The sequence below is a fragment of the Gracilinanus agilis genome, chromosome 1, assembly GCF_016433145.1.
Source record: "Gracilinanus agilis isolate LMUSP501 chromosome 1, AgileGrace, whole genome shotgun sequence".
NCBI lineage: Eukaryota > Metazoa > Chordata > Mammalia > Didelphimorphia > Didelphidae > Gracilinanus > Gracilinanus agilis.
The window spans coordinates 720,317,595-720,338,318 of record NC_058130.1 but is presented as its reverse complement, the minus strand read 5'-3'; the positions used below and the strand labels follow the sequence as shown (position 1 = coordinate 720,338,318).

At 36.7% G+C, this 20,724-nt stretch overlaps 1 protein-coding gene across 1 annotated transcript in view; it reads right to left on the bottom strand.

The window, feature by feature from the left end:
* Positions 1-242: 242 nt before the first annotated feature.
* Positions 243-20,724, bottom strand: part of GATAD2A (GATA zinc finger domain containing 2A) — a 197,845-nt gene continuing 177,363 nt past the window's right edge. The window contains exons 8-13 of the mRNA XM_044671484.1: positions 13,632-13,799; positions 12,460-12,739; positions 6,415-6,704; positions 4,087-4,161; positions 3,598-3,787; positions 243-511 (exon numbers count right to left, since the gene is read on the bottom strand). Coding sequence (XP_044527419.1) covers positions 381-511; positions 3,598-3,787; positions 4,087-4,161; positions 6,415-6,704; positions 12,460-12,739; positions 13,632-13,799 — 1,134 coding nt within the window. The 3' untranslated portion in view covers positions 243-380. The remainder of the gene's footprint in view (positions 512-3,597; positions 3,788-4,086; positions 4,162-6,414; positions 6,705-12,459; positions 12,740-13,631; positions 13,800-20,724) is intronic.

The window sequence follows — 20,724 nt, the reverse complement described above, 5'->3', positions numbered from 1 at the left end:
AACAAGTCCATTTAGTCCCAATTTTGTGCTGGTGATGTGAAACTAAAGACAAAAACAAAACAAAACAAAACAAAAAAACCCCATGTAACCTCCCCCTCCCCCCAAGTAATGTTAATTCCACCCTTCTGCCCTTCACCACCAGCCAATCTTGAGAATTTCCTAGCCAAAGTATCAAAAAGTTCTGTTTCCACAACCCAGCGGTTATTCTCATATCATGAGAACAGTAGCACTGTGAAGTTGAGAATTGGTCATCTTGCTTCCTTCAAAAAAGGGGAGAGAACATATCCAGCTGTTGGGCTAAAGCAGGTCCCACACTGTACTGTGGCATAAAAAAAGGATGGCAGAAAGAGGGAAGTCTTCCACTTGGGCTTTGCTTTGCATTATTTCCATGTGGCAGACTGAGGGATGGATCGTGGTGGGATCATGTCTAAGAGATATTCACGCTGACGTTCTAATGCAGAAGAACTTTTATGTACTGCTAAACTAGGATTAACAAAAGTAAGAGCGCCACCTGAAATAGAAGAAAAGAAAATCATTAGGAAATTCCTTAAAAAGGATCCTAATATAGAGGAGGTTACATACCTTTCATGAGTTCCTGGCAAACTGCTTCTCTAAAGTGATATTGTTAAACAGTTTAAAATTCATCTCACCCATGCTAAGTACAATGGTAAGCAGTTGATTATACACTGGAAGTGTTTAAAAATAGAATCGGATTAGGGCAGCTAGGTAACTCACTGGATAGTGTCAGGCCTGGAATTGGAAGGGCTTAGGTTCAAATCTAACTTCAGATACTTCCTATCTTTGTGTCTCCAGGAAAGCCACTTAACTTTATTTGCCTAGCCCTTGTCTTTCTGTCTCAGAATTGTTACTAAGAAAGGGTTAAAAAAAAAAAAATCCGGAGTTGGAAAGATCTCCTTAGAGCTAAGGATCTTAACCATTTGTGTGTGTGTCATGGACCCCTTAAAAGCAGTATTGATTAAACTTATTCCTTATCAAAACAATGTTTTCAAATGCATAAAATAAAATAAAATACATAAGATAATAAAGAAAGTCAATTATATTGAAACAACAATTATAAAAATAGTTCTAAAATAAAATTCAAGACTTTCAGAGGTTAGGAAGCCCTGCCTTAGAGGTGGTGCCTCTTCTTCAGGAAGTGGGCATTGAAGTCTCTCTGAAAAGTCACTGAATCCCAAACACTTCCAGGGAGAGATTAAATGGAAATAGCCTCATACCACAGTTAAATGGCCTGGCTTCAAATTCTGGTTCTGACATTGGCTAGTCCTGTGACCAGGTATAAGTCTTTTCACTTGTCTGGGATTCCATTTATTTCATAATAAAATGGGACAATAATACATGCTTCTCCTACAAAGTTAGAGGGACTTTGACTTGCCCAGGGTCACACATGTAATTGAGTTTTTAAAATTTTAAAGTGCTAGAGAAATATCTTATCTACTCATCCTTTTTTTTAACTGAAATCTACTACTACTAATATAGAAGAATTAACACAATAAGTTTAGAAAGATTTTATTCTAACTGGCATTTTATCTTTTAATTTCTCACAAAAGACTTCAGTTTGAATGGCAAAAACCAAGCTATCCATGTGCTAAAGTATTACTCTGAGAATTTCAAATCTGGTCAAGTTCCTGAGTGAAAATATCTAATTCTAGTTTACATCTTCCCCACTGGACTATAAACCCTTCAAAGGGGAAAAAATGTGTCTTGAAAACTCCTGTGTTGCATCACTAAGCTATTTAGTAAACAAGATAAATGGGTTTATTAAATTGATGGTATCTCCACTAAAGGAATCATACCCTAATTATATGAGTGATAGTAACCATTATTTAACTAGATAAAGAACAGCTTATATGAAGAAAAGTGCACAACACAAAGACATGCATAAAATGGATAACAACACTACCTTACAACTCTACCTTATCTCAGAGTAAGGAGTCTCAGATGTCACCTATCTAGTCTAGCCTGATTCTTTACCAATGCCATAAATTTACCCTATATAATTCCCAAAATTTGTCACCTAGTTTCTGTTTATGATATTCTGTAGTAAGAAAGAAAATTCCCAAAGAAGTAATTTTTTATTTATAGAATTATATATAGAATTAAGCTTATAGGATCAATCAGATGCATAGTAGATGGAAAATGGAGGATTCAATCTAATTGCCACTTATTAAATGCTCTCTACTATATGTTATGTTCTGTGCTTTGAAAAACTCAAAAGGGGGGCAAGCTAGATGGCTCAGTGGGTAGAAATCCTGAAATCAGGAAGACCCAAGTTCAAATCTGACTTCAGATACTTCCTAAATGTGTGACCTTGGGAAAGTCACTTAACTCAAACTGCCAAGCCTTTACTTTATCACTCTCTGCCTTGAACCAATACTTAATATTGATTCTAATGTCTAAAAATAAGCAGAAAATCCACAATTTAGGCAAGGATAAAAATCTGTTCAGAAATATAAGGAAATATACCAATCAGGCTAATAATATCAAAGTAGCATTTGCAATGAAGAATCATGTTATTTCCTTAACCTCTTTTCCACTCAAAAGTCACCCCCCACCCCAGAAATAAAATACAAATTCCTCTATTTGCCACTCTTTCACAATCTGACTCCATTCTACCTTCCCATTTATGGTGCCCCAAAAGTCTTAGTGCAGTTTAAAGTTTTAATAGATGCCCTTCTTTGTACTTTGCTTAATGAATGCTTATTGTACAAGTAAGTTCAAATCCCACTTATTAGCTATGTGACCCTGAGCTGGAGACTGCTTTCACTCTTAGAATTTCAGTTTCCTAATTTTCACAATTATCTACCTCACAAGATTATTTTGAGAAAAATGTTTTAATCTTTAGTGGGATTTCAGGGGAGGAAGGTTGAGTTAGTGCATGGGACACACAGGGAGAAAAAGAAGAAAAGAGACACTTTGATTTAGTACTATAATCTCTGAAAATTCTGTCTTCCCTCATGACTCTCTTCAAGGTAGAGCTACTAGAAATTTAAGGATAGAATGCAATTCAATTCAATAAAGTATTAAAAAGCTGCAAATGGATGAATCTACTAATTAAAATTTCAACTGGTTAAGAGAGGAAGTGATAATCTAGAAGTCTAGGTGAAATTTAGTTAATATTCATCTCAGACTCTGCCCTCCCCATCCCAATTTCTTCCAGCCTTCTGTATATGATTTCTTTTTCCATCCAACTCACTCTTCAATTCGTTGTGGCCATCTAGATCTCTTTTACTTGAATTTTCTTCCCCATTAAAGAAATTCTATCTTTAAACTGGTCAGCCTATGGAATTAAAAGAGCACTGGACTTTAGGTCTGAATACCTGGAACTTAACCCTAACCTTGCCATCTGTGTAACTTCAGGCAATTCATTGTACTTCTTAGGGTCTCAGCTTCCTTGTCTGTAAAATGAGGGGTGGTAGTGGTGGTTTAGATGACCTCTAAACCCTTTCTGGATCTAAAAGCCTAATATTCCAAGTATGTTGAACGGGAAATGAGGAAAGGGAGATAATATATGTATTGAGTGAAATTTGAAGAGAGAACTGACTATAGAAAACAAGATGTTAATTGAAGGAAACCTACCTGTATTGATGGGAGTCTTCTTCCAGTTGGTGGTAGCATTGCCCTTGCTGACAGGTCTCTCAGCATGCTTACCTGGCCTGGTAACAAGTGCTGCAGCAGCTGCTGTATTTTGAAGTTTAGGTGACTGGCTAAATGTGTGCAAGACTCCTCGGGGAGCCCCTGGGGGGCCTCGGGCCAGGGGGCTAGAAGTCTAGTGTAAAAGAAGAAATAATTAGAAAGGCAATGGAACATAAGCCTGGGATTTCATAAAGCTCACTACAGCCGAGGACCTCCTCTGTTGCCTTCCCCCCACACCCCATTCATTATCAGTTAAAAACTGGAGACCTCAGAAGGTATACCAAAGTGAGGGGAAAAAAGAAAACAGCACATTGTATTTGAGTGATTAATCTGTCTTGGACGTGGGGCAGGAAGGGCTTTTGCCATCATGGGCTGGCTGAGAGCAGCCAAGGGAGGTGCTGGGTCAGTTTCCCCAAGCACCTCAGTTCTGACCTGCAGCACAGCCCCTTTACTCCAGTCGCAGGCCTCTCCTGAGTAGAACGCCAACTTACGCCGTGGTTTTATGACCTACACAAATGGGGAGTTGAAAATGAGATCACCGAAGGCTCTGGTAAAGCTCGACTCTTGTTTACAGAGCCTCCTGGAAATGCTGCTCTCTGCCTGTTTGTAGATTTGCTTAATTTCCTCTGCCCATGGTCCCCATCACACACACCACCCATGACTCTTTGCCTCCTGACCCTTCTCAGCCTCTCTCTCTCCTGTCTTCATTTCACATGCCTGGAAAGGACTCGTCTGCCTCTTCTCCCCCCCCCCCCCCCCCGCCATATCCCTTTTTAAGGTCCAATTCATAATTCCTCTTACTCCATGAAGACTTTACTGAACTCCAATCCATGTCATAGTCTCCTCAGATTTTTCAAAGTACTAGGCTTAGACATCCTGTTTATAACTCACAGTGACATATTATTTTTGGTGTATTTGTCCTCACAAATCACAATATTTTTGAGAGCAAAATATGAAGGCATCTCTTTGTATTTTGACCACCTAGCACTTGGCTTTGCACATGATGGGCGTTTGGTAAGTTTGTTGAATTAATTTTGTGGACAGAAATCTAAATGCAATTAACCTAAAATCTAGGATGTTGAAGTTTCCCCAAGAGAAAACAAAATCTGTGCTAAAATCTTAACATGTTTTAAAACTAATGTTGTAAATTTCCTTAAAAGGCCCAAGAATAGGGCAGCTGGGTAGCTCAGTGGATTGAGAGCCAGGCCCAGAGACAGGGGGTCAAATGTGGCCTCAGACACTTTCCAGCTGTGTGATCCTGGGCAAGTCACTTGACCCCCATTGCCCTGCCCTTACCACTCTTCTGCCTTGAAACCAATACACAGTATTGATTCCAAGATGGAAGGTAAGGGTTTAAAAAAATAAAAATAAAAATAAAAGGCCCAAGAACCAAACATTTGAATCCTAAGGCTTTGAAAAAGTTCCAAGAAGGAGCTGAGCTATAAAGAAACTGAGTTACACAATGTCTCAGTGCTCCTAAACAGGAGAAAGGGTTTCAGGAAACCATTATTATGGACCAAAGAATTAGTGTAATTTGGGAAAGACCTTTAAATTCCCTGATAGAGATAAGCCACATAAATATAATGCAATCTTTGATTTACCAGTTGGTTTCATCTTAATATTTATTTCCCCACTTCTTAAGACAATGTCCCTTAGATTAGATACTATAGAATAGTGATGGAGAACCTTTTAGAGATGGAGTGACAGCCTCCCCCACCCCCAAAGAGATCACATGCCATGCTTGTCACCCCACTGAGTGTCAGGCATGCCCTGCTCCACCTCCCTCCTAACACAGGGGAGGGAGAAAGTGCTCCCATTGGACTGCTGGGTGAGGAATGTCCTTAGCGAGTATTGAGAGGGGAAGAGGAGTGGCCTGAGTGTTTTGCTTCACTCCAGCTCTGTCGCCTGTGAGTCTCCTACCTTACCCCGTTGCGTTCCCATTGGGCTGCTGGGCAGAGGAGGGGGCGGGATGGTGGTCATGTGAAAAAATGTTGTCAGGCAGGTGGAGAGGGGAGCAGCTCTGCCCAAGTCCTTCTGTCTTTTCTAGTAACAAACTGGGAGTGGGGGGATGAAGATGATGAGTCCACAGAGAGCACTCTTGTGTGCCATATTTGGCCCCTGTGCCATAGGTTCACCATCACTGCTCTAGAATATCTTACAAATACTTATTTTGCATTTCAACTTTATTCTCACCAAGATTTCTTTCTGAGAAGTAATACTTTCTATCTCCTTTATTTTGTAAGAATTTGAAGTTTAACATTTGAATTCCAAATGAGTATTTTCAAAAAGTAAACTGCAAATACCTGTAAACACTCAATAATACATAAGCAATCATAAAGGTGCTCCCTATCTTGGCAGAACAATAAGCTCTTCTAACCTAGATTTGAAACAATTCACTACAGAAATTAGGTGCATCTAAAATCCAACAAGAGCAGGGTGTCTCCAGACCAATTAAAAGATAAAACCTGAATTCCAATCTTAGAATCTCTTGAATGAAGTCATTTCAGAAGAATTTGACTAGACAACAAAAAAATTGGCTTATAACTCTCAATTACTCTTGAGAATTTGCTTCAAGCTCACTCTGGAGTACAAACAAAAGAACTTATCTTACTCTAGAAGGACCAGACTTTTTAAGAATATCTGGAAGGACCAAGGTATATTTTGATGTCAAGTGACAGTACATACAACTGAGTCAACTCTTACAGAGGGTACAGAGAGCAATGGCTCTTCTGGTGGCAGTTGTGAAGTCTCCATCCTTACCTGTTTTAGTGAATGATGTTGGGCCATTGACTCTGACTTGGTCTGCATTGGAGAAGATGTCTGCTGCAATATCCGCTGTTCAATTTCTTGCTCCTGTTGCAAAGCCTTTACAAAAGCAGCCTTCAGACGATTTGTGTGTTCAGCCTTCAGTGCCTTTTTTTGATTTGATGTCATACAAGTTTCACACATAATGGTTCCATTTTTTTCTTCTCGCCATCGGCAGGTGAAATCAGTCTTACATTGAGCACACATGTAGGGCTCATGGGATAAAGCTGCAGTTGAAGTTTTGCCTGTAGAAATCAAGATTAATTTGAAGATTAGACCAACCAAAGAACACTTCTTAGGGAAAAAAATATCTAAAAACGTATAACTCCTATTTCTATAGGACTTCAAAGGTTTTAGAAATCATTCTCTTCAGAATAACCCTGTGAGTAAGATCATGTAAATATTATAGTCACCTCTATTTTTCAGATAAGAAAAACTGAGGACCATAGAGGTTGAAATGATCTACTTGAACACAGTTGTATCCAAAGCAGAATCTGAACCCAGGTCTCAATACCAAATCCAATGCTTTTCCTATTAGACCTCTGTCTTCCTGAACTGACAAAGAGACTAAAAACTGACATCCATATCTTCCCATCCTGTTCATCAAAACAGTTTGAATAACTGATTTCCCCTCAAATTTAGCACTTAAGATCTCCCTGGCCTTGGAAAAATGCCCTCTATTCAGTGTTCCTAGAGTAGAAGAGCTTGATGTAATGTAGAATTTTAGATTAGGAATGAGAAGAGACTTGGATTCCAATTCTGCTCTAATACTTACTGGGAAGAATGACCCTAGGAAAACCACTTCACTCCCTTGAAGCTGTTTTTTTCCTTACTAAGTGCAGGAAATGTTTTTACTGCCTGTTTTTACAGGTATTTCTTAAGTCTATGCTCTATATAAACATGAGTTATAATGATGGTGAGCTTTTGTTGAAAAACTTTTATTTCAAGGAGTCCTTGCTTGAAAAGACTTATAGGTTTCAAGACTGTTAGAACTAGAAAGGATGTTAGAGAAGTAGATCCAAGATGGTGGAGTACAGCTTTGTTGATATAAACTCTCCACAAAGATCTAGGAAATGCATTAGATTGAGAATCAATTGAAAAATCCAAGAAAAAAGTCATAGTGAACCACAGTTCCAACCTATAGTAGCATAGAGAGACAGAAAGGTCTTTGGAAATGAGGGTTAGGGTCTGTCCAGGGGTATACAGTTGTGGAGTATTCCATTGTGTAGGATCTGAAAAAGGACTGAAGATGTACACCTAAATAAAGAGAAATGCTATTGTAGAAGAGAAGGTTGTGAAAGGGGGAGAAGAACACAGATTGAAAAATGTCAGAAAATGATTATTAAAAATTATATTGACATATAATCCTGAAAAAAAAACAAACCAACAAATCAAACCAAAAATAAACAAAAAACTTCCAAAAGTATCCACTGAAGAAGGAACTGGTAAACCACTCCAGTATCCTTGCCATGAAAACCCCATGGACAGCTATAGTCCATGTGGTCACAAAGAGTCAGACATGACTGAATGACAACTAGGGTTGACAGATATTCCCAGGTTGTTTGATTGTCACTGTCCCATTTCTCTTATTTTCATCCCAGGTTGTTCTATTGTCATTACTCAGAACTTAAACATAAAATAAAAGGAGTATTTCCATGTACAAAGTAGAACAGAAAAAGATTATACACCAAACACTTTTCCTCTTAAGCATATAATAAATTCAACATGTAACTTTCAAAACAAAAAAAAGAAAGGAAGGAGGGAGGGAGGGAGAGAGCGAGAGCAAGAGAGTGAGTGAGAGGAAAGAGAGAGAGAGAGAGAGAGAGAGAGAGAGAGAGAGAGAGAGAGAGAGAGAGAGAGAGAGAAAGGGGGGGGAGAGAAAGGGGGGGGGAGAGAGAGAGAGAGTGTGTAAGAAAGATCTTTGGAGGAGAATCCTGATCTTGTGCACAAAATGGGAAAACGTGCCAACTGGCCATTCTTTTCTTCATTACCCAGTTTGGTGTCAGATATAGGGCAAATAAAGTATGGGACTTGGGCTTAGGGTGGTGCCCCAGGGTCCCTAACCTGTGTACTCCACTAAGAACAAGTTCAAGAGCAAACAATAAACTGTGTAGCTCTGCCCCTAGAAGTTGAACAAGGTCTCAGTTGTAGTTCCAGCCTCTAGCCCAGGCTGAAACCTCCAGCAAAATAAGCAGAGGAATTATCTCAAACCAAAGGGAAATCTGCAATTTCTTTCATTCTCAATAGGCAGAATATTCTAGCTTGGCTGACAATGGCTGAGATTGGTAGCAGTCCACTGGAACTTCCAAACAAGGGCAAGCCCAAAGGAAGATTGAACAAGGCACAAACTCAGGCTAAAATTTGCAAGATTCAGATGAGAAGGGAAAAGTAATTGAACTTTACACTGGGTCAGAAAAATTTAAGAGCACTGAAAGCCAGCAGGACCTCAGCCTAAATTGTCCCTAATATCCTGGAATGACACAATATTCAATACCCAAAGAAAACAAGATAAAAAAAAACAAAACAAAAACCCAGGCCAGACATCTCCACAGAACTACACAGTCCCTCAGGCCTAACATAAGTAGACTAGAAGAATAAGCAAATGAAAAAAGAATCCCATCAGAAAGAGACATTATAGTGATAGGGCACTTAAGATACGAACCCAGAAGAGACTGACTCTCAAAAACATACAAGCAAAGTCTCAAAGGAAAACATAGCTCAGGCACAAGTCTATCCAGAATTCCTGGAAGAAATGAAGCAAGAGTTAAAAAATAAAAATTAAAAATTATTCAAAAATTCAAATGGAGGTGTGCTAGAGGGAAAAAAAAAAGGAAAATGAAATAAGAGCTATTGAAGAATTTAAAAGATAATTAACAAGATAGGCAGTGACAAGATAGTAGAGCAAAGTGTGCATCTCTGTTGAGTCCTCCCAACCACTCTCTAAAAATCTTTTAAAAACTTTGTCTGGGGGGCAGCTGGGTAGCTCAGTGAATTGAGAGCCAGGCCTAGAGATGGGAGGTCCTAGGTTCAAATTTGGCCTCAGACACTTCCCAACTGTGTGACCCTGGGCAAGTCACTTGACCCCCATTGCCCTGCCCTTACCACTCTTCTGCCTTGGAGCCAAATACACAGTATTGACTCCAAGACGGAAGGTAAGGGTTTAAAAAAAAAACAAACCACAAACTTTTGTCCAACAAAAAGTCACAAATGAGTAATTTTTTTCCAGGCCAGAACATATGAGAACAGAAAGAAAAGTCTGCAGAAACTGGGGTAGAGACTGAGAGTTTGGAGATAAGGGAAACAACAGATGTGGAGCTAGGAGATATGGGGAGCAGAACTTATGGCACCAAGAATACTCAATGCCCAGGGCTGGTAAAGGGACTAAATATCTGGCCAAAAAAGGATTAATGGGGACCCCTGTACTAGCACTGGCAGCAGGACAAGGCACCATTTGGCAGCTCCTCCCTTTACCCAGTTCTGGGTTACAGTTCCAGGGCAGAGAGGAGCATTTGTGGTCTACTGCTACAAGGGAACAGAGGCTCTATCTGGGAAAGGTCCAGAGTATAGACAGAAAACAATAATAACTTTCCCCAGATCACTTCACCTTGGAAGTATTGAAAGTAAACTTAAGAGGCCCATTATTAAGCTATAGCTGCTCAGGCTAGCTATCCCCTCCAGAGGTGAAGAGAGCCCAACTAACAAAGTCTAAAATCAATAAATAGTCTGGAAAAATAGCAAACAACAAAAATGGAACTTGGACCATGAAAGCCTTTAATAGTGACAGTGAAGCTCAAGACAAAAACTCAGAAGAATCAAGTTTTGAACATATCTACAAACAAACCCCTTAAAATAAAATGTAGGTTGGACCTCCTGGAAAAGCTAAACAAATAAATAAAAAAAGATTATTTAAAAAGTCAAATAAAAATAGCAGAGGAAAAGAAATGAGAGCAATGTAAGAACGTTACGAAAGGATATAGCTCAGTAAAAGAAGCACAAAGATATTAAAGAAAATAACTTCTTAGAAATCAATACTGGCAAATGGAGAGTCACAAAATCTCACTGAAGAAAATAATTCCTAAAAATCAAAATTGGTCAAGTAGAAGCTAATGACTCCACGAGACATCAAGAAACAATAAAACAAAGTCAAAAGACTGAAAAAAAAGGAAATGGGAAATATCTCATAGGAAAAATAACTGACCTGGAAAATAGTTTGAAGAGAGATATTTTAAGACTTATTGGACTACCCTAAAACCATGATAAAAAATTTTAAGAAATTATCTAGGAAAACTGCCCAGATATCTTAGAACCAGAGGGCAAAGTAGAAATTTGAAAAATTCACAATCACTCTCTGAAAGAGATCCCAATACAAAAAACTCCCAGGAATATTACAGCCAAAACCCAAGGAAGTCAAGGTGAAAATATTACAAGGAGTCAGAAAGAAATAATTCAAATACAGTATACAAAATTTCTGGTAGTTACCATTACCATTATAAAAGGAGCAAAGGGCTTGAAATGTTATTCTGTAAAGGCAAAGAGACTAAGACTACCACCAAGAAAGATATTAACAGCTTGGAACAAGAGTTACAAAAAATCATGCCCAAGGGAAAAAAGAACTCCCTGAAAATTAGAATGAGTTAAAGAGAAGCTAATGACTCTGTGAGATTAAAACATTAAAATGAAGCAAAAAGACTAGAAAAAAATAAGAAAATATAAGGTACTTATTAAAAAAAACTGGGTTGGAAAACAAAAAAAGATTAGAAATTCAAGAATCATTTTGACTATCTGAAAACCATTATAAAAAAAAAGAATCTAGACATCATATTTCCAGAACTCTTTAAAGAATATTGTTCAGATTTTATTGAAATAGAAAACAGAAATAAAAAGAATCCTCTAGTTATCTATTGAAAGAAGACCCAACATGAAAAACCCATTATTATACTCAAAATCCAGCACTCCCAACTTAAAAACAAAAAACGAACCCAGTACAAGCAGCTTGCAATACAAATTCAAGTACCAAGGAGTCATAGTCATGATCACATAAAAGTGGCAATCGCTACAAATGAGCACAGAGTTTGGAATATAATATTCTAGAAGGCAAAAGTTACAACTTTAAAATAAAGAACAAAGTATGCAGTAAAAATTAATAAAACCTTATAGGGAAATAAAAGGGCCTTTTTGAGGGCCGAGCGTTGAGTAGAAATTTTGAAATGCAAACACAGTAATCAAGAGAAATATAAAAAAATAAATGTAAGTGAGCAACAACTATATGGAACTAACAGGACAAATTATTTTCATTCTAATATGGGGAGAAGATACATCTATACCCTGAAAACTATCATCATCGATAGCCATAGAAGTTTAATTACACAGAAGGCCTGGCAGGCAGGATGGTTTTGTTATTTTCTTATCTTTAAAAGGGAGAAAAAGAAGAATAATATATTGGGATGGGGTGGGGGAGAAGGAGGAGGACTGGGGAAATTATTTTACATAATTGAAGTATTCAAGTAGAGGGCTATACAAACTAGGAGAAAGAGGTGGGAGAGCAAGAAAACAACTGAATCTGTTATGTGAACTGATTAAAAGAGGGAAAAATATACATATCACACACAGATCTCAAATGCTATAACTCACTATTCAACAAAAAATATAGAGAATAAATGTGTATCATTGCAGGAAAATATAAAAAACACTGAGCTAGGAATTAAAGATACATAGGTTCTACCATTAATTTACACCCACACCCACAAACCCCCTACCATTCTCAACTCCCAAAACATTACTAACGCCTCATGTTAAAAATTGTTAGGTGCTGAACTATTCTAAAAAATATCAAATATTCTTTCTTAAAATACTTACCATGATCCTAAAATATCAATTTTTCTCCAGTGAATAGCAACTGTGGAGACTACAGGATGCTTCTCAGTTATGATTCTCACACTAAAAGCATGATGTAAAACAGCAATATCAACAAAAGTACATTCAGATACACTGTCAGCTCACCTTGAGTTTCTAAGAGATTCTGTACCACTTCCTCTAATCCAACCAGGTATATAAATTCATTGTTGGCTGCACTGGGTAGAAAATTCATCTCCGGAGCAGGTGGTTTAGGAGGGGGAATCTCTAACAGTGTCTTTTCCAGCTGTTTACGTAGGGCGAGCTTTGCAGCAGCTTGCCGGCTGGCTGGTGAATCATTGGCATTCACTATGGATGCAACCCCAGTGGTAGTTGCATTACCCTGAGCAGATGTGACTGTTGTACCCTTAATTGAAGTTGGTGAGGCCTTAAAAATGAAACAAAATTAAAAGAGAAAAGCATAAACCTGGCCAGTCATAAACATTAAACAGAAAGGTGTGGGGTTTAGGGGATGGGGTGGGTCCTGTCTGAAATGTCAAATTAAAGAGTCTAAAATGGAGATGAATAACTTAATCATGGCCAAGCTAAGTTCCTCCTTCTAAGCATTTGAAAATCTGTGCTTTTAAAATTTACTAATGTCTGCCTGTTCTAGAGTTCAATGAGGTGCTAACTTATTGCTTTTTGATTTCAGCTTCTTTATTTAGAAATCAGATTTGGCTTTTTGTGTTTATACAAAAAGTACCACAGGGATCACTTATATTTGTAGAGGATGGAAGAAAAGAAAACAGATTTCAAGTTACCTTAGCAAGATTAAGCTACTGAAAAAGATAAAATATCCAACCATAGTCATTCAAAACCTAATTTCAACATGAAGATAACTAAGGGTTCATACTTCTTGCCAGTTTATTCCTTAATAAAAGCTCAAATTATTTTTATATTTGCTTTAGGTAGAGGAGTTTAGCCTAGGAAAGATTACTTTGGATATCATGGTAAATAATTTAAAGGATTTGAAGGTCTACTGGGAATCTTCCTGATAACATTTTGTTGGTAATATACAGAAAGGCTAAGAATTTATATAGGTTTATTTTGGATTCTGCAACTTTGCTAAAATTGTGTTACCTGAGTCAACATTAAAGGGCTGCACAGGTGAACTGGGAGGAGATGGAAGCAATTTACTATAACTAGAGTCTAGTTTAACCACTAGCTCTCAAATGAGGAACTAAATCCACTAATTTGGATTTATGGACTCATCCTCCCCCTATTGGGATCCCACTCTAGTGCAAGCATTATGTTTTTTGTAAATATGGCTGAGAACTCACCTGTGGGATATTCACCAACAGACTAGTGTTGGGGACATTGGTAACACGGATGAGACCCTGTTGTATAATTCTCTGTCCCTGAATCTGCACACTAGGAACAGATGCCCGTGGTGCCAGAAGTAGAGGAGGTGGCCCCGTGCTGGAATGCTGTCTGATGTTATGGATTTGCTGGGGAGAAACAGAGATTGGCTGATGCAATGGTTCCATGAAGCAAAGAAATGATGCAATGAAGATGATATAAGACAAGGACAAAAAAGCAACAGTATTACTATTATTATAGTCAATATAATTCATTTGCGATTAACTAAAGACTCAAGAAAAGCTCTTTAATGCACTGATGACTTTAAGTTCAAGTCATAATGATAAACTTCTGTTAGCTCAATGCCATCTATCCATTCAGGATCTCTAACTAGCAATATCATCTGTGAGAATTTCCTTATATTGCAAAATGTTAACATGACTGTCAGCTGGAAAGCTGTTTTGAACTTCTTGGTGCTTTAGTTCTTCATCAAAAAAGAACAAGATTACTATTACTTCCTGCTTCTCTTAATAGAGATTTTAATGAGAAATACTGTATTCAGTTCTGGTTGCCCACTTTTTAAAACTTTAGAATTAGAGATGCTTAATCTAGAGAAAAGATTTAAAAGGAACATAATTTCTCCCTTCAAATATTTGAAGAGATGGCATAACTACTAAAGAATCACTTTATAGACCTAGAAAAATTAATAAGAAAACTAATCCAGGGGAACAAAAGGTCAAGAATATCAAGGGAATCAGTGAAAAAAAAAAAGTGAAGGAATGGGGCCTAGCAGTACCAAATCTCAAACTATATGACAAAGGAGCAATCACCAAAACAATTCAGTACAGGATAAGAAATGAGTGGTTGATCAGTAAAATAGATTAGTTATAGAAGCAAATATATATAGAAGCAAATGAGCACAGTATCCTAGTTGTTTGAAAAACCCAAAGATTCCAGTTATAGGAATAACAATTCACAATTTGACAAAAACTGCTGGAAAAAAACTGGAAAGTAATCTGGCAGAAACTAGGCACACACTTATCTCATACTGTAAACCAAGAAATGCTCAAAATGAGCATGTGATTTAGAAATAAAGGGTGATATCTGTAGATAGGGGAAGAACTCATGACCAAAACAAGAGATAGATGGGATTCACAGGAGATAAAATGGATAACTGTGACCACATTAAATTGAAAAAGACACAAAGTAAATCAATGCAGCCAAAATAGGGGGGTTGGGGGGGGGAAGGGAGCAGGAAACTAGCAAAAATTTTTGCTAAAAATCTCTTTTCTAATTTATAGAGAACTAAGTCAAGAACCATTCCCCAAAGGATAAATGATGAAAGGATAAAAAACAAGCAGTTTTCAGAGGAAGAAATTAAAGCAATCAAGAGTCATATTTTAAAAATGCTCTACATCACTAATAATTAGAGAAATGCAAATTAAAACAATTCTGAGGTACTTCCTCATACCCATCAGATAGAAAAGGGAAATGACAAATGCTGCAGGGAAGGTGGTAAAATAGGTATGCTAATGCACTACTGGTGAAGCCTTGAACTAGTTCAATTATTATGGAGAACAATTTACAACTAAGTCTATAGCACACATATTCTATTGACTCAATCATACTTCAAAGTCTACACCCAAAAGTAAAAAGACCCATGTGCATAAAAATATTTATAGCAGCTTTTTGTGCTGTGGCAAAGAACTGGAAATTTAGGGGATGCCCATCAACTGGAGAATGACTGAACAAGCTATGGTATATGATTATGATTAAAAACTATTTTGTTGGGGGCAGCTGAGTGGCTCAGTAGATTGAGAGCCAGGCCTAGAGATGAGAGATACTAGGTTCAAATCTCACCTCTTCCTAGCTATGTGACCCTGGGCAAGTCATTTAACCCCCCCTCCCCCAATTGCCTAGCCCTTACCAATCTTCTGCCTTAGAACCCAATACACAGGTAAGAATTTAAAAACAAACAAAAAAAACCCTATTCTACTTTAGGAAATGATGAAGTGAAGAGTTTCAGAAAAACTGAGAAGAATGATAAAAACTGAACAATGTACCTCAGAAATGAAAGTATTATAAGATAATTTTGAAAGACTTAGCAACTTTGATCAATGCAATGATCCCTGACAATTCTAAAGGATTTAAAAATCATATTCATCTCCAGAGAGGGAAATGAACAATTGAGAGTATAAAATGAAGAATTTTCTTCATCTTTCTTAATTTTTCTTGCTTTTCCCCTCTATAACATAACTAATGTAGAAATATATTTTGTTTGATTTCATAAGTAATATGAGTATTGTATTTCATGCCCTTTCAATTTGTTGGGAAGGGGATGGGGGAGGGGAAAGAAAACCATAAATGAAAAGAAAAACTAAAAATATTCTTAAGAAGCCAATTGATCCTAAGTAGTCCTCAACCCAAATATTCAGAATAGTTTCATTTTTTCTTTTTGTAATGTGAAACTTTCTTAAAAATGACTATATAAACTTTAAAAAATTAAAATATTTTTTATCATGTTTATATGATTCATTTTTTTCTTTCCCCTCTTCTCTTCCCACTCCTAGAGCCAATAAGCCCTTCCACTGGGTTATATGAATGCTATCACTTATACCTCTTTCCATATTATTTATTTTTGCAATAAAGGAATCTTTTAAAACCAAAACCCCAACCCATATTCACATTCAGAGTTATGATTACTGTGTATTGCAACTCCATCTTATTTTCTCCATCCTGTTCTGTTCCCTTTCACTCTGTTACTCCTCACCAGTGCTTTGCTTTTTATCACCCTCGCCCACTTGCTCCTCCCTGCAATTACCTCCCCCTTCCCCTGTTCTTATTCCCCTTCTACTTCTCTGTAGGGGAAGATATAATTCTATACCCCAATGAGTATATTTGTTTTTCCCTCTCTGAGCCAGTTGTGATGAGAGTAAAGTTTAAACATTGCTCATCACCACCCTTAACCTCCCCCTCTCCTTAATGATTTTTCACACCTTCTTTATATTATATAATTTACCCCATTCTATTCTCTTCCCTTTTCTCTCAGTGCAATCCTCTCTTTCACCTTGATTATTTACATATCTTATGCAAATATATCATACATACAATTATATCACCATATATGTCATATCAACACAATCAGCTTACTTTCCCATCCTCTTTCTACTAAGAGTAATTTTGAGAATTATGAATATCCTCTTTTCATGTAGAAATATAAACATTTTGACCTTAATGAGTCCCTTAAATTTTATCTTATTTACATTTTAAGACTTCACTTGGGTCTTCTGTTTGGACTTCAAATTTTTTGTTTAGGTCTAGCTTATTCCTTAGAAATGCTTGGAAATCTTCTAATTGAATGTCCATCTCTTCCCCTGAAAGAATATATTCAGTTTTGCTGGATAGGTGATTCTGGGTTACAAACCCAGATTTTTCACTTCCCTAAATATCATATTCCATGCCTTCTGATCCTTTAATGTAGAAGTCGCTATGTCCTATATGGTCCTGATTATAGTTCCATGGTATCTGAATTGTTTCCTTTTGGCTGCCTGCAGTATTTTCTCCTTGGCTTGGTGGCTCTTGAATTTAGATATTACATTCCTGAAAGTTGTCATTTGAGGATTTCTTTCTGGAGGTGATCTGTGAATGCTTTCATTTTCAATTTTATTTTGTTGTTTGAGGATATATGGCAATTTTCCTTGATAATTTCTTGTATTAGGATGTCCATCCTTTTTTCTTGATCGTGGCTTTCAGGAAGTCCAATAATTCTCAAATGATCTCTCCTAGATCTATTTTCTAGGTCACTTGTTTTTTCAATAAGACATTTCATTTTTTCCTGTCTCCCCCGCCCCCCATTCCTTTGATTCTGCTTTATTGTTTCTTGATTTCTCAGGAAATCATTAGCTTTTAGTTGTTTAATTCTGATTTTTAAGGCCTGACTTTCCTCTGGCAAGTTTTTGGTTCTCCTTTTTTCAATTGGCCCATTTTCTTCTTGCATTACTTTCATTTCTCTTTCCCTACTCTCTGCTTCAGCTTAATTGATTTGAAAAGTCTTTTTTAAGCTCTTCCAGAATCAGTGTCCAATCCAAATGTTTCTTTTGGACTTTGAGTGTGTTTGCTTTGCTTTCACTATCCCCTTCTATGTCTGTACCTTGGCTCCTCCATAAAATTTCTTTAGTTTAGGTCTTTTTTTTGGGGGGGGGGGGGGGTTTGCTCATTTTTCCTACCTCCTTAAAGGCAGGCTCTGTTTTCTGGGAGGATAAAGTACCCTCTTAAAATTTAATTCTTCCTTAAGGCTATTCTTAGCTTATTTTCTGGGTTTCTCCAGAATAATTTCAAAAGAAACTCATGGGATACAAACGAAACTTAAATAACTAAAAAAATGTTTTAATAGCATTGCCTGTTTAAAATGTAAAAATAAAATAGGATCCAAAAAAATTAAATGAGCTGATGGCTTATGGAAGACAGATTATCCCTCTTCTGCCTGGCACTGGGAACAGGGAGAGGGGATTGGGGCAAAACTAGAACTAATGGAAAATGTATAGGGGGTGGATTTAATTTCATTATGGATAAAGAGGAGTCACTCCTAAATCAGAGGAGTGTATAGCCAAGACCATTGATTTGTTATAGCAAAGACCTAGACATATGTAATTAAAACAATTACATTCTTACCTATTTGAACAAGCCACTGATGCTATAAACCAATAGGATTTAGGCAGAAGTAAGACCACAGATGAAAATAATTTCACAACACAAATTTAACTGATATAAATCAAATGTCATGACAAAATGAAAACGTCTTTTAAAAGTCTCACTTTCTAACTCTGGGAGGGGGAGGGAGATAATAAGAATCATGTAACCATGGGAAAAAATTTAAATAAAAAAAATAATAAAGAGTTGTGTGCAAGGGGGAAAAATCACTTTTTGATAGGCATTTGTTGATTACTTATAACACCTCAGGCACTGGGCTGCTACTGGGGATAAAAAGACAAAAATAAAAGCCATTTATTCGAGGGAACATACTTTTACTGGAAAGCTCTTACATGCTATTCAGAGTTATAGCAGATATAGGAGCATTAGCAACTAACAGCGATAATGGTTTAGAATGTTAAATTGTTTGTAAAACTTTATAGAGAAGGATGATGGAAACTGTGAGTAGTGTTATCTCATAACAGAGAGGCAAGATAAGATAAAAATAATTTAAAGAAGCCTGACAAGAGTCATTTCCAAGGAAGAAAATTGAAGGTCTATTAAGAAAAACAGAAAGATATCAAAATATTTTTATAACCAATTTTTTTATCATGAAGAAGAGTGGAGTTACCACATTTGAACTCTAATGATCATCTCAGATACATAGAAAAGGTAGAAACGGCCATCATGAGAACAAAGAAAATAAAAACAACTAGAATAGACAGCATAAATAGGAGTTGAACATTGTGGGAATGTGATAACATTGAGGAATTAATTCACAAGGTATGTGAAGGGAGTAAAGATGTCAAAGATTTGGGGGGGAATCTTACTAATACAAAAAAAGGCAATAGAAGGAATATTTTCATAACTACTGAACAAATGGTTACTTTCTCACCTCTACAAATTTGTTTGGGAATAATCCACAAAAGCATTGAGGCCATCCTCAATGAGGTTGTTTGTAGGGAACAAGAAAACTTTTGCAAAAAATTCCAATGTAGATTTCCATATTTACCATTATACAAGTGAAGGAAAGATGGAGAAACTATGAAATTTTTACTGTTCTTACTGCTATTTGATTATTAAAAATCACAGGTTTTGTTGAGCATACCACCACTTTTAGGCTGTCTTCCATTTATAAAAGATTATCAAGAGTGCCAACTGAAGCATATAATTTTTCATTTTATTTTTCTTGTCTTTTTTCCACTGAGAACATGGCTAATGTGGAAATCTATGTTGTATTAACTTTATATGTATAATGAATAATATAGTTCTTGCTTTCTCAGTGGGGGGTGGGATAAGGGAGATAATTTGGAACTGAAAATAAAAAAATTCAAATAGTATCAAGATTTCTTGCATGCTTGATTCACTGAACTCTTCCCTCTTTGATTTGTTGATATATATACTCAGGGCTATAAATTTTCCCTGAGTACTGCTTTGGCTGCATCCCATAAATCTTGATATTTTTAAATAGTTTCCTCATTGTCATTCTCTTCATTGAAATCAATAATTGTTTCTTTGATTTGATCTTTGACCCACCAGTTTTGAAGAATTAGATTATTTACTTTCCATTTAATTTTAAATTTGCCTTTCAATTGGCCCTTATTGATTATGCTTTTTATTGCATTATGGTCTGAAAAATTGAATTTGTTATTTCTGCTTTCCTACATCTGTTTGCAATGCTTTTATGCCCTAGTACATGGTCAATCTTTGTATATGTGCCATGTGCTACTGAAAAGGTATATTCCTTTTTATCCTGATTTGTTTTTCTCCAATTATCAATTAGCTCCATTTTTTCTAACATTTCATTCACTCCCCTTACTTCTTTCTTACTTATTTTTTTGTTTATCTAGTTTTCATAAAGGAAGGTTGAAGTTCCCCACTATTACAGGGGAAGGTTAAGGTCCCCCACTAGTATGGTTTTACTATCTATTTTCTCCTTAAGCTCTTTTAAAAATCTGAATGTTATACCATTTGGTGCATGTACATCTAGTACTGATATTTCTTCATTATTTATACTGCCTTTCAACAAGATATAATTACCTTCCTTATCTCTTTTAATCAGATTCATTTTTGCTTTAGCTTTGTCTGAGATCATAATTGCCACTCCTGCCTTCTTTGTCTCAGTCGCAGCCAAGTAATTCTGCTCTACCCTCTTACCTTTACCCTGTGTATAACTTACCTGTCCTAGTGTGTTTTTTGTAGACAACATACAGTAGGATTCTGGCATTTAATCCATTCTGCTATCTGCTTCCTTTTTATGGGTGAATTCATTCCATTCACATTCAGAGTTATGACTACTATTTGTGCATTTCCCTCCATTGATTCTGCCTTTTCTCTTATCCCTCTTACCCTCCCCTCCAACTTTTTGCTTTCAGTCAGTCTCCC